Source organism: Telmatherina bonti (assembly GCF_933228915.1).
Source record: "Telmatherina bonti genome assembly, chromosome: 5".
NCBI classification, from domain to species: domain Eukaryota; kingdom Metazoa; phylum Chordata; class Actinopteri; order Atheriniformes; family Telmatherinidae; genus Telmatherina; species Telmatherina bonti.
Window position 1 is genome coordinate 6994490 of NC_136623.1, and position 13233 is coordinate 7007722.

At 40.5% G+C, this 13233-nt stretch overlaps 1 protein-coding gene across 1 annotated transcript in view; it reads left to right on the forward strand.

Annotated features, from left to right (window-relative positions):
• Positions 1-13233, forward strand: part of gabbr1a (gamma-aminobutyric acid (GABA) B receptor, 1a) — a gene marked incomplete at its 3' end in the record, with an annotated part of 137235 nt that overhangs the window by 66298 nt on the left and 57704 nt on the right. Inside the window, exons 6-9 of the mRNA XM_079240506.1 lie at positions 5314-5484; positions 8690-8791; positions 9061-9126; positions 9344-9535. Of these exons, the coding sequence (XP_079096632.1) occupies positions 5314-5484; positions 8690-8791; positions 9061-9126; positions 9344-9535 (531 nt within the window). The remainder of the gene's footprint in view (positions 1-5313; positions 5485-8689; positions 8792-9060; positions 9127-9343; positions 9536-13233) is intronic.

Below are 13233 nucleotides of genomic sequence, written 5' to 3' on the forward strand. Positions count from 1 at the left end.
AAAAAGTGCGATCTGAGAGACTGATCTGAGAGCGACGTCCAGGAGCGCGGTCCGGGAGTGGGACCCGTAAGTGCGATCCGAGAGCGCAACCTGAGTGTGTGCATGTAGAAAGGTAATATAGATACTTGTGTAAGCGTTAGCATTAGCATGTCAGGTCTTCATAGTTTAAGGCATAAAAAAGGGATGAATTGTGCCAGTTTATTTAGAAGCTGCTGCTGCTGCTGGTGGAGGTGCAGAGCCAAGTCCCCCAATCTAAGTTCGACTGAAATGAAATAATTTTGTACCAGATTCCGCTCCTCGTCACATGGGGACAATGGTTGAACCAAACTCTAATCCAGTGCAAACACCATTTAATTACATCTGTGAATAATTTGTGTACTAATTTAAAACTGTGCTAAAGGAGATTTCCCCTGAATGAGACGTTGTGCTGTTGCTCTGTAACAGCTTTGATCCTCCGAAGGGAGCGAGAGCCTGATGCCAAACAAACATGCTAACAACACAGCGCGTCCCGTGTTTCTGTCTCGGCTGCACTGGGAACACTGGGAGGGAAATGAACTGACAGAGAGAAGCTAGACGGTGATGCAGAAAGATCTCGTCCTGTTTTCTCGATCTGCTCTCTGCAGGATGATGTTGTAAATGTAACACAGACGGATAAATCTTCATCTGTGTGACGACGTTTTGTACTTTTTATGCTGCGCTACTTGTATTTAGCTCACCTAATCAATGCTGTGGATGTTTATTGATTTTAAAATGTTCTGAACAGCACCTTTAATCAGAGGTGAGGCGTTGCAAGCCGGTTTCATCACACTGCGCTGAGGACAAAGCATCTTTGTTTGCCTTCAAATTAACATCTTAATAGATTCATGGCTTTTTTAAAAATGTTTTCTGTAAACGAGGATGAGATTTATTGCCGTCTTCTTTTAAAGAGCTTTTTTTCTGCTTCATCAGTCAGTTTATTTTGTTTATCTCCTGCTTAGTCTCCTTTTGATCTGCCACTCTGTCACTCACAGCGCTCTGCTTATTAGATTTGTCCCATAATTGAAGTTTCATCCAGAGATTAGTCATCGGGAACAATCAGTCCTCGCAGTTGGCATCTGCCCTTCTTCCTCGTCTCTGGTCTCGCTCCCCTTTTCCTCATCATTAAGAATTCTTTCTCACTTTTTGACTTTTTTCCTCTTTTCGTTATCTGTCATCGCTGCCTGGAGCTGGCCTGCTCTGTCAGCCTCCTCTCTTCTCTCTTTCCTTCCTTCCTCCTCCTCTCCCATCTCTTTCTTTCTATCACCCACTCTTGGTTTCCGCCTCAGCTCGAGCAGCTGATCCTCCCGACAGACAAAGGGATCTGTCTGTCTTTACTACTTGCCACCACTGGCACAACCTTCCAACCACCACACTCAATTATTCCTGCATGTGCTCTGCCTGCAGGAGCCTCCTCGCATGTCAAACAGCCTCATCACAGAACCAGGGAGGCAGAAGGACCCTCCGTTTTTTGGACACTGATCAAGTAGTTAGGGCTGTCTATCGTCTGGCATTGGCGCAGGGTTAATGTGATCTTCCATCTCCCCTCCGATGAGCCGTGTTCGGGCATTGATCCACAGAGATCTGATGGAGCGAGACTCAGGCGACGTTGTTTTAGTCTTGGGGAAGTTTCTTCCTTGTTGTGGCATTTGCTGAAGGCTTGTTTGAGCGTTGCCTTGAGGAAGAACTTATAGCTTTAAGTCGGGTTATTTTCAGGTTTTGCCATCAGCGAAATGATCACACTCCTCTCAGCACGGCGCCAATTAAATCCCACCAGAAATAAACGAAATGAGCTGAGCACAAACTGACTGGTATCTGTGGTTGACTGGGTGAGGTTGAATCACTTTTAAGCTAAATTAGGAAAAAAGCACCAACCTACCACCGCGTGTTTGTTTATTTTGCCCCCGGCTTGTTATCTCTGAACACCTGAGTCGATCAGGTCTCTGAACCGCGCTGGAATTGTGTTTTCCCCCCAGATGTCTAAAAGACATTAAGGATCTTCTAATTCACCCTATAGAGAGGTTTGAGGTCACAGTTAAATTAAGCCACGCAGGTAAAAATATATCATGTTTTTTTTGTGTAATATTTTATGTATTTTTACTGAAATATGTTCAAAGTATCAATGAGTTTATGGAAGTAGACTGAATGGACTGCAGATCTATGAATCTATTGTAAAATTACATGAAAAACCTGGAACTGTGAAAACACACAAAAAAATGATGACATTATGTCTTTTCACAATAAAAGTCTATTATAATACATTTTCAAAATCGTAATTTCAATAAAATGTCACTTTAAAAGAGAATAATAGTGAAACTGTTGAATTCAAACATCCATAATATATACATATATATATATATATATATATATATATATATATATATATATATATATATATATATATATATATATATATATATATATATATAAAAATATATATATATTTCATGTTGGACAAGATTTTAAGAGCAGCTAAAACACTAAACACCGTTGAATGGAAACATTTGCTATATATATACATATATATATATATATATATATATATATATATATATATGTATATATATATATATATATATATATATATATATATATATATATACATATATATATATATATATATATATATATACACATATATATATATATATATATATATATATATATATATATATATATATATATATATATATATATATATATATATATATATGTATGTATATATACACATGTATACACACACCTTCTGTTTTTTATGCTTGATGCCAAAATCTGCATTTCCAGTACAGTTTTTTGCGAAAAAAATATTTTTTTTTGCAATAAAATAACAAACTACAATTAGGTTAGCAAATGTTTCCATTCAACGGTGTTTAGTGTTTTAGCTGCTCTTAAAACCTTGTCCAACATGAAATTTTACTCTTGCCATGTTGCCATGTAGTCAGGGTTTTTCACTTGCTGTTGAGGATTTTTCTCAGCTTTTAGAAGTCCTTCTCCCTCATTTCTCTTTCTAATTTTTCATTGTTGCATATATATATATATATATATGTGTATATACATATATATATATATATATATATATATATATATATATATATATATATATATATATATATATATATATATATATATATATACATATATATATATATATATATGTAGTATGAGGACATGTCATGTAGTGATTAATCAGCAGGCCTGTGATGCTTCATCTACCATGTAAACAGTTAAATACGGCGTTTAGACATTTAGTAAATACGTCTCTCCCCTCATTAAACTCCCATCTTCGGCTCATGGATGTTATTACCTGCCATGTGTTTCCTGGAGCTGCTGCTGCCTCCAGATATTTCTCTGCTGCTCCTGCATCGCCTGTCTCCGACTGTTTAATTCCATCCTCCATTTCTTCATATTGATTCCTTCGTCTACCTGCATTTACCTGCGGGGATTTGTTACGGTGGCGAGCCCACATTGTACCAGACAGCTGACATCTATCACCGAGCCACCTCTCGCTCCCAGTGGTTAACATCCTATAGCTCTAGCTATAGGTAACAGGGACTGAGACGAGAGCTTTGGAGGCTGTTTGAATCTGTAATGGTTCTCTAAACGGAAAGGTTTCTCATTTTAAAGAGGACCTGTGAAGGATTTTATATCTAGTTGTAAAGCAGCTGACAGAAGGCTTCTCTTTAAACTCCGTTTCTTCTGGCATTTTCCAGCATCCTTCCTCCTCCCTGCAGCTGTGGAAAGAAGTCTGCTCAGTCTGAATCTGTTGGTTTTTCTGTAAATGCTGTCTAATTACACTCTGTACATCCACACCAAAGACATACAGTCTTTGGTTTGGATGTACAGAGTGTAATAGATTTGGGCAGAGCCTCCGTGACGTCACCCGTAGGTTTCTGAAGAGCTGAATTGAAGCTCGGTGGGCGGTTCCTACCATCACCATCTTGGTGAGCGTCGTCTCGCCCAGAAAATACAAATATGGGCAAAGAGGTGGAGCTGAGAGGAGGGCTGTGAGCACCATGGTGGATGATTGACATTAAGCGAAATCCAAAATTTCTGTAGCTAAGAGCTAACCGAGCTAACCAGCCAACGGAGATAAGCGGGCTAAAGCTAAGTCATGTTGTTAACCGGCTAAAAACCGTGGTTGTTCTACGTTCTTCTTATTTGAAGCGGGAGATTGGTACCTGTCAATCAAAAGGACACACCCCTAAATATGCCGAACTTCAATATTAAATTACTTTTAAACGGGTGAGTTAGAAAAAAATTCCATCCTCCCACAATTGTCATGAAGGTAAACCTGACCTATTAAATTGAAAATGGATTTTTGTACCAGGCTGTAAACATGTTTATTTCTGCTGTAAACATGTTTATTTCTGCTGTAAACAGGTTTATTTCTGCTGTAAACATGTTAATTTCTGCCGTGAAGTTGGTCTTTTTAACATGGGAGTCTATGGGGATTCTCTCTGTTTTGCAGCCCCTAGTGGATGAAGGGGGAACTGCAGTTTTATGCACTTCCACATAGGCTTCACTTTTAACCGCCGGAGGTTGCCGCTTGGTTTCTGAAGAGATGATCTGACTGTTGCCATTTTGGCAGCATCTCATGTGTCATTATTCCAGGAAAATTCAAGAGTGTGGAAACTTGAAACAGAGAGGGGGGCTGTGAACGTGGTAGCTAAGAGCTAACCGAGCTAACAAGAGCTAATCGAGCTAACTGGAGCTAACCCGCTAATGGACGTTGGTGGGCTAAAACTAATGCTCGCTGTTAGCTGGCTAAAAATCAGTCGTGCTATGCTCTCTTTCTTGCTAGCAGATTTCAAATATGTGTCAATCAAAAAGACACAATTTCAAAATGCAAAATTTCCTGATTAAAATTTCATCTAAAAGGATGAGTTTTAAAAAAAAAAAAGTCCACCCCTTACCTATTAAACCTGACATTTCTTTTTTAAATGGCTGTTCTTTTGTTATTTGCTGTGGTAAAATGTGATCATGATACATGAAAAGTCCTGCAGAAACCCACGTTTTAATTGGTATTACCGAGTTTATTGACATAACTCGGTATGCAAGTGGGAGGTAAGTGAAGACAGGTGTGAGGATGAGGTGGATGAACGTGAGAAAATGCTTTTTTGTCTTCTTTGCCGCCTTCTTTTCTCCATTGTTGGATCCATCGCCATCAAAGCAAACACAGTTCAGTCTTGATTTGAACGCAGTTTGACTGAAGTCTATTTACCACCGACAGATGGATTTTTTCCTCTTCCCCCCTCAGTCACTGTTCTTCATTTGTTTTGTCTGGATGTGTCTCCTCAGCTATCGTACGGCTCCAGCTCGCCGGCCTTGTCCAACCGCCAGCGGTTTCCCACCTTCTTCCGCACGCACCCGTCCGCCACCCTCCACAACCCCACCAGAGTGCAGCTCTTCAAGAAGTGGGGGTGGTCACGCATCGCCACCATCCAGCAGACCACGGAAGTCTTCACTTCAGTCAGTGATTTCACCTCCTTTGCCTCTCACCTTTTCTTTCTGTCTTCTGTCTTTACTTTTATCCTCCTCTCCATCTTTGTTTTGAAACCCAGCCTGCCTGATTTCCTCTGTATGTTTGTTTATGAGCACTTCTTTTATTTTCTCTCTCTGTAGCGGTACACCTTCAAGCAATTTCTCTTGGTGACCGATGGAGGACTTTTGAAGTAATTTGTTGGAATATTGGTTGTGAGAAATATTGATCAAACAATGCATCTCTCTCAGGAGCTGCGGTCGATGCCATGGCACCTGGGATGTTTCCTGTAATGAAACTTAATGGTTCTGCTAGTTTTCTTTCCTCTCTCTTCACACATTTTTCATTTTTTTCCCCAGTTGTGTGTAAAATCTATTTTCTACCCATGTAGCCTTTCTTGTTTATCCAACATGTATTCGTACCTCTTCCACTTCTAAGGTTTTATGTATCAGGATTTAATGAAATTTGATTGTTTTGTTGTTTATTTGACAAAAATCATGCCAGAATGCAGAAGCAGTGTGTGAAAAGACAAAGTTCTTTGACTCAAATGAGTTTTTTAAGTGGAGTGGGTCAACATGTCAATCTGCTGCTGTGTTTAGGATCTTTGTCTTGTTGCATGACCAGTTTCAGCTGATTAGCTTCACAGACGGACTTTAGTTTGGTATCTAGATGAGTTTAAAGTCCACTTAATGAACTCGTTTATATGACGATCAATTTAGTAAGAATCTGCTCTGATGTGTCTACATACACTTTAGAACACAGTTGATTATTGCCTTTACTGAGCACGTAGATCATACCTGACAAGTTCTGGATTTTAAAATGCAGGAAATTCTCTAGCAACCACCCAGAGTGTCGTGGTGGGAGTAGGAGAGGTATCGTACACCGGTCGATTCCAGACGTCAAATACAATGATGTCTTCATTTCCTTCCTGCTGGTCCACCTGGAGTGGAGGCAAGCTGGGATTGGGACTTTCTTGATATATCATCTGTATTTTCTCCCTTAATCAAAATACGGGAGATTTAAGGGAAATAAATACACTGGAGGATGTTCGGAAACGGGAAAATACAGTAGTTTTCTGGCCAAAACGGGAGAGTTGACAGCTATGACGTAGATGTGTTTGGTTTGTGATAACACGAACCTTCCCGTTATTTTCAAAACATTCATGTTCGTGATCTTAGCATTAGCTACTGATGTGTGAGTCCGCTGTCTTTGCATTAAAGCATTTGTTTGAATTTTCATGTGTGTTCGCACAAAAATTACCATGCACAAACATGTACAAATAGCAAATTAACTATCTGAATGTGAAGCTAATTAGCGTTAGTGGCTAATGTTTGAGCTAATAGTCTTAAACCTGGGATATACTTGATGCTGCTAATACGTCCACATACATATCATGATGCTCATACGGTTTCAGCGTACCTTTAACTTGTAGGCCGCACGTGCAGACATGATGAAATTTTGACTTGTCAGCAAGAGCCAGACACAAGATCGGAGGTAAACACAATTGCGGCTAGTTTTGAAAAGCGCCTCTCCAACCTTGTTCACAACTACTGACATTTTTATAAAAGTTTTTTATAATTGTTCCCTGTTGCACAGTGACAGAGTCTCGTGCCTAGTTAGCAACAGATTAGTAAACTGTTGGTTACTGAAATGCCACAGCAATCCGTTACCGGTATATTGATTTCACTAGTTCAGAATCCTAATGCCGTGTACAGTCATACTAGCAGTGACCTTCAGTATTGAGTTTTTGTCCGCAGCATGATTGCGTTGTTTGTAGGAAGTATATACACAGATGTAACTGAACACTGCTGTGTATGCAAACTTAAACAGCCAGTAAATCCCAAGTGTTAGCGTTAGCTTCTAATATTTGAGCCTACAGTCTTAGTGTTAGCTGCAAATGTTTGAACCCACATTCTTCGCGTTAGCTGCTAATGTTTGAATCTACAGCCTTAGCTTAAGCTGCTAATATTTGAACCTACGGCCTTAGCTTAAGCTGCTAATGTTTGAACCTACAGCCTAACCTTTGCTGCTAATATTTGAGCCTAATGCCTTAGCTGCTAATATTTGAACCTACAGCCTTAGCTTTAGCTGCTAATATTTGAGCCTAATGCCTTAGCTGCTAATATTTAACCTACAGCCTTAGCTTAAGCTGCTAATGTTTGAACCTACAGCCTTAGCTTTAGCTGCTAATATTTGAGCCTAATGCCTTAGCTGCTAATGTTTGAGCCTACAGCCTTAGTGTTAGCTGCTAATGTTTGAGCCAACACTCTTCGCATTAGTTGCTAATGTTTGAGCCAACATTGTTAGCATTAGCTGTTAATGTTTGAGCCTACAGCCTTAGCATTTTTGAGCCTACTGCCTTAAATTTAGCTGCTAACGTTTAAGCCTACAGCCTTAGCTTTGGCAGCTAATGTAAGATTCCGCAGTCCTAACGTGAGCTGCAGGACGGCTATCAGCAACCAGATGGAGGTCGCGGACATTTTGCAGTTTCTCTGTTTTTTGAACATGCATAGATGGCTGTCTTGGGAAATTTGATAGCTGTTTTATATATTTTCTGTTTTATACATCTTTTAATCTTGAGACTAATATTTCTCCTTGTAGCAAGAAGAACTCCAATTACTTTGGAATGACCTTATAATCCTCCCCAGACCGACACGCACAGACCTACACACCCTAAAGACTGATGTCAGGGGATCTGGGGGTCAGATCTGGTGACCTGTGATTGATTGCTTTCATTACAGATTTTATTGAATATTAATAACTGTCCTTGGACACGTATTAATAACGAAGCTAGCTCGTACGTCTCCCCATCAGCAGCTGTCATGAACATTTTTCTCTCTGTAGCAACAGTTGCCTCTGACTTGTTTCTTGCCTCTGGAAGCGGTGAGGATGGATTTCACAAACATCCTGCATTTTGTCTCATTTTCATTTGATAATAACTCAGAGTAAACCTGTTATCTGATGTTTATACTTCAATTTAAAGCCTGAGGAGTTGAAAGAAGGTGAATTTTCTTTCCTTCACCAACATAAACGGCTTTTTCTTTCTTTTATTTTTCCTTCAGTTGGACTTTCTTTTGTCTCGCCATGTTAATCTCAACCTGTCACCTCTCTGTTCGTCTCTTCAGCCGCCTGTCTAACCTGCTCCTCGTCTCTCTCCCTCCCCCTCCCCGTCTGTCCTTCCCTTTCATCTGCCAGACTCTGGATGATCTTGAACAGAGGGTGAAGGAGGCAGGCATTGAGATCAGCGTTCGCCAGAGCTTCCTCACCGACCCGGCTGTCGCTGTCAAGAACCTGAAGGTGCTTTGATTAAAAATTCACCTCAGCTGCTGGTCGTCCCCCCCCCCCCTCCGCCTCCATCTCCTTCCTCCTTCGGCTCACAGCTGCACACCATGCCATTAGCATAGAGGCGATTTAATAGAGGAAATTAATGCGCTATGCTAATTATCAGCTCCTGAACAGCCGTGTGTGGCGTCCTGCGAACCAGCAGGACATCAAGCTGCACTATTGTCAAGTTAAATTCTTGCTGTTGGTGAAACTAAGCAATGTTTTGTTGGCTTTTCATGCAGCGCCAGGACGCCAGGATCATCGTGGGGCTTTTTTACGAAACTGAAGCCAGGAAGGTGTTTTGTGAGGTTTGTATGTTTTCCTGCTTGATTGATCCCAACAGACCTAACCCGACTGGCTATTAGCAGAAGTTGAGCTTTGGTAATGAGCTGTTTGAACGTCTGAACAAATTTTCTTGTTTGGCGGCGATACAGCATGCTCAACACGTCTGCGGGAATAATTTATCATTCTCTCCCTCCCCTTATGTCCTCCCTCCATATCTGCCTCCCGCCCTTCATGCTGCAGGTGTTCAAAGAGAAGCTTTACGGGAAGAAGTATGTGTGGTTCCTGATAGGCTGGTACGCAGACAACTGGTTCAAGATCAAAGACCCAGCCATCAACTGTACAGTGGAGAACATGACGGAGGCTGTGGAGGGACATGTGACCACCGAGATCGTCATGCTGAACCCAGAGACCGTTCGAGGCGTCTCCAACCTGGTGAGGACCCCCAAAGTACCGATGCTGTCATATTAAATAAATATGAAGTAGACTTTGATCTTTGTTGGTCTGAAACAGAGAGATGAGATCAAACGGTGAGAGAAAACATTCGGGTACCGTGGTGCATACATGAACTCTGGTTATCATGCAACACATCTCATGTTGTTGCCTCTTTTCCAGCAGCAGCTAAAGACAGGACGGTTTTTTTGGGGCACTTTGGTTTGGTTTATCTTGATCCATACTGGTTCTCAGTAGGCGTCTTATTGGCTGGATGGTGATAGGTTGCATCATTTCCACCAACATGTGTGGGTCAGACACAGCTTTTTGCTTTTCTATTTGTAGAAACTGAGAAGGATACTCTTAATAATCAATGGATCCATCCTACTTTTTGGGGGTCCTGCCGTTGGATTACCAATCTGACAGATCTGTACCAAAAATGGTGGCGCTTGACACACCGCAGTGCTGTGATTGGTTGAAAAAAGGTCCCTTCCTGTGCGACCAGGCATAAAAACAAAGCATGAATGGCTCCGTGTTTAGAGCAATAGATTTTCAATAAAGGTCCGTCTTCTCATGTTGGACAGCCACACACCAAGTAGAAAGTAGAAAGTATGATGCCATTCTCCATTTATTGACCCGGTTTCACTTTAAGGAAGTCGTTGCACTGCCATGTTGTCATGCTATCATGCAGTTGAAGCATCTGAATATGTTGAATACAACAAGAAGACCACCAAAAGACAAAACAATAAAAAAATAATAGAAATCTGGCAAAGAAAAAAGTGAATTTTGCAAAAATAAATGAACAAAATGAAAATATCTAGCAAGACACACTAAATAAACAAAATTCCAAATGATAAAAAAAACTAATGAATTAAAAAGAAATTCTCGCAAAATATTAAAATCCCAGAAAAAAACCAAACATTTGGAAAGAATCAAATTTTGCACAACATAAAACTAAACACAAAAGTTTCAGTCACAAAACAAACATAATAATCAAATTATAGTAAAAAAAAAAAAAATCAACTTGCAACAACAAAGAAAACCTAAAAATCTTGAAAAGAAACACCAAAAAACATGTTTGTGCATATTAGAGATGGACATTTGATTAAACTGTGTTAATCAATCATCAAGAGAATTAACAATAAATGTGTGAATAATCAGTCATTTTTTATGTTAAAATGTTGTATTTATAGACGAGTAAAACAGTGAAGGTAGAAAAAGCCCAACGTGTCTCCTAATTTACATAACTGTTACACTGCTGCTGCTACTACTACTGTTACACTGGGAACATCAGCACCATCCCAAAGATGCTCGAGATTTATCAATAAAACCGTTATGTCAACGGGGAAATTCTTAGTGATCCATTAATCAGATGTTGTTTAATTATACCCAACCCTAATGCAGATAATATATAGGAAAATGTTAAATTCATAAACAGATGCATGAAAAGTTCCGTATAAGATGCATCAGAGGCATCGCAGCCGTTTGTTCTCCACCAGCCGCCAAAGCCGCCGTTTAATCAATACCAAATCCGATTTCTGTTTTTAATGATTGATTTTGCTGCACGTCGCGGTTAATCTGCACATCACTGACGACCTCTGTGACCCTGAGTGAAGCCACAGAGGACGTCGTCTTCAGGGAAAGTTTTACTGATTTCAGCAACACAAACCAAACAGACGACCCTGAAGATAAAAAATCCAACAATAATCAGCTAAACGTGACTTTACAGCTGCGGTTCGCCCACTTGGAGAAGAAGAACGTGTGGATCGTGATTTCCATGTTGGAGCATCAGAGAGTCGATGTGATTTTGGAGATGGTGCTTAATTTACAGAAGCGATGCTGGCCGAGCTTTTGTCATCTGAGGATCAAAGCTTAGATGTGAATGGAATGGTAGAAATATCTGTCGGCGTGCGGCACACGAGCAGGCCAGGCTGCCGTCCATGGGAACGTCACACCAAGTCTTCTGGGTCACCAGGTCTGACCTTCGCTTTGGTTTTTATGCAGTTTGAGGCAGATTCTCAAAGCTAAGGATGATTTTTAAAGTTTTTTTTACCCTGCTGTTGATTTGTCTTCGAGCCTTTTCATGCCCCCCCCACCCAGATGAGAGAATTTGAATCACATCCTTGTTGACTGCATGTGGACTCCTGCTGCTTCTGGAAACCACATGTTGTCTTCATCTGTCTTTAATAATGAAAATGAAAAGCTTGAGAATAAAAAATCATCCAGTTAAGGACAGGGGAAGCGTGTTCTACCAGATGTGATGGAAATCTTTCTGTGATTTACTTTGCTGCAGTTTCTGTTCTGACATGGAGCTCTTTGTCTGCTCGTTCATGGAGGTAAATTTCTGAGCTCTTTTATCGCATCCCGTGAGACGCGAGTTATTTCAGGGAGAAGCAGGAGTGTTGAGAACCATGATGACATAGCGTGGATGAACTGTGAATGACCTGAATCCATTTAATGTGAAGAAACCGCTGAGAATGCCGTGGATTATTCCTTCACCGCCTCCCTTTTCTTCACCTCTTCTTTTATTATTTTGCACAATGCTGATTAACTTCTCAGGTTTCTTCCTGTGATCCTCTCGCTCTGGTGTCTTTCCCTTTGTTCGACCTTCTTCAGGCTTCTGCTGTGGATCGTCCTTTCATTCGTCTTGTTTACCAGTCTCTCCTTTCCCGTTTCCTCCCGCCACCTCGTCCACCTCCTCCCTTCTCCTGCTCTTCATCAGCAGCTGTTGTTTATATTCCTGCAGCACCTGCCACTACCTGCTGATTTAGCTGTTGATGCTGCTGCTCAGTGGTTGATAAGAATTACAGCCAACCCTCCTGCTCGTAGTCAATCCATTCAGATTCAGTTTCTGGGTTTGGAATTGGCATTTTTCTTTTAGATGTAGAGCTGAGAGTGCGTGTTGATCCTGCAGGGTCAGCAGCAGCGCGTTGTCAGCTAGCTTTCAGTGGGAAGTGACAGATTTAAATGCCAGAAGCTCGGGTGGAATTTCAATTAGATGAGTTTGACATAACTGAATTGGAGGTGTGTAGGCCTAATTGGCCTCTGAAAACCCACAAAGATGTTTTTATGAATGGCATCAGGGCTTTCAATGTGCTTGTTTGTGTTTGATAAAAAGCCACATGCACGTTAAGCACATCAACAGTTTCTTATGTTAAGTTAAACGCCTGCGATGCTGCAGGGCATACACATAGTTACTGTGTTTTTTATTTTTCTACATCTAAAGATGCTTTTTTTGTCCTACTACCAGGTGTAAACAGTACTATCACTTCCTTATCCCCTTTTTTCTATTTACTCACTTTTATTAAATTTTAATTAAATGCCAGAAAATAATAATCTAATGTAAATCTGAAGCCAGAGTGGAAAACATGCAGGAATAAGTGGTGAAACAGATAGTTCTGAAAGTTAATGAATATTAATGTCGCTATCATGTCTGTTCATTAATTATGAAGCAACCTTATCTTATGACCTGCCTAACAATGTAATACATGGTGTCAGCAGGCAATATGTAGAAATGAAGCTCCGGCACCTCAGAAACAGCAGCGGGAGGACGGAAATTATGATCTGTTATGGTTTGTTATGATGGACAAACAACATCCATCTTAATTCTGATTAAACTGATTTCTTCATTTATTCTTCAGGTCAAGGAGGGTCTAAAAAATACACTAGTGGCTGGGTGGGAAGAAAGAGGCAGTGGAGAT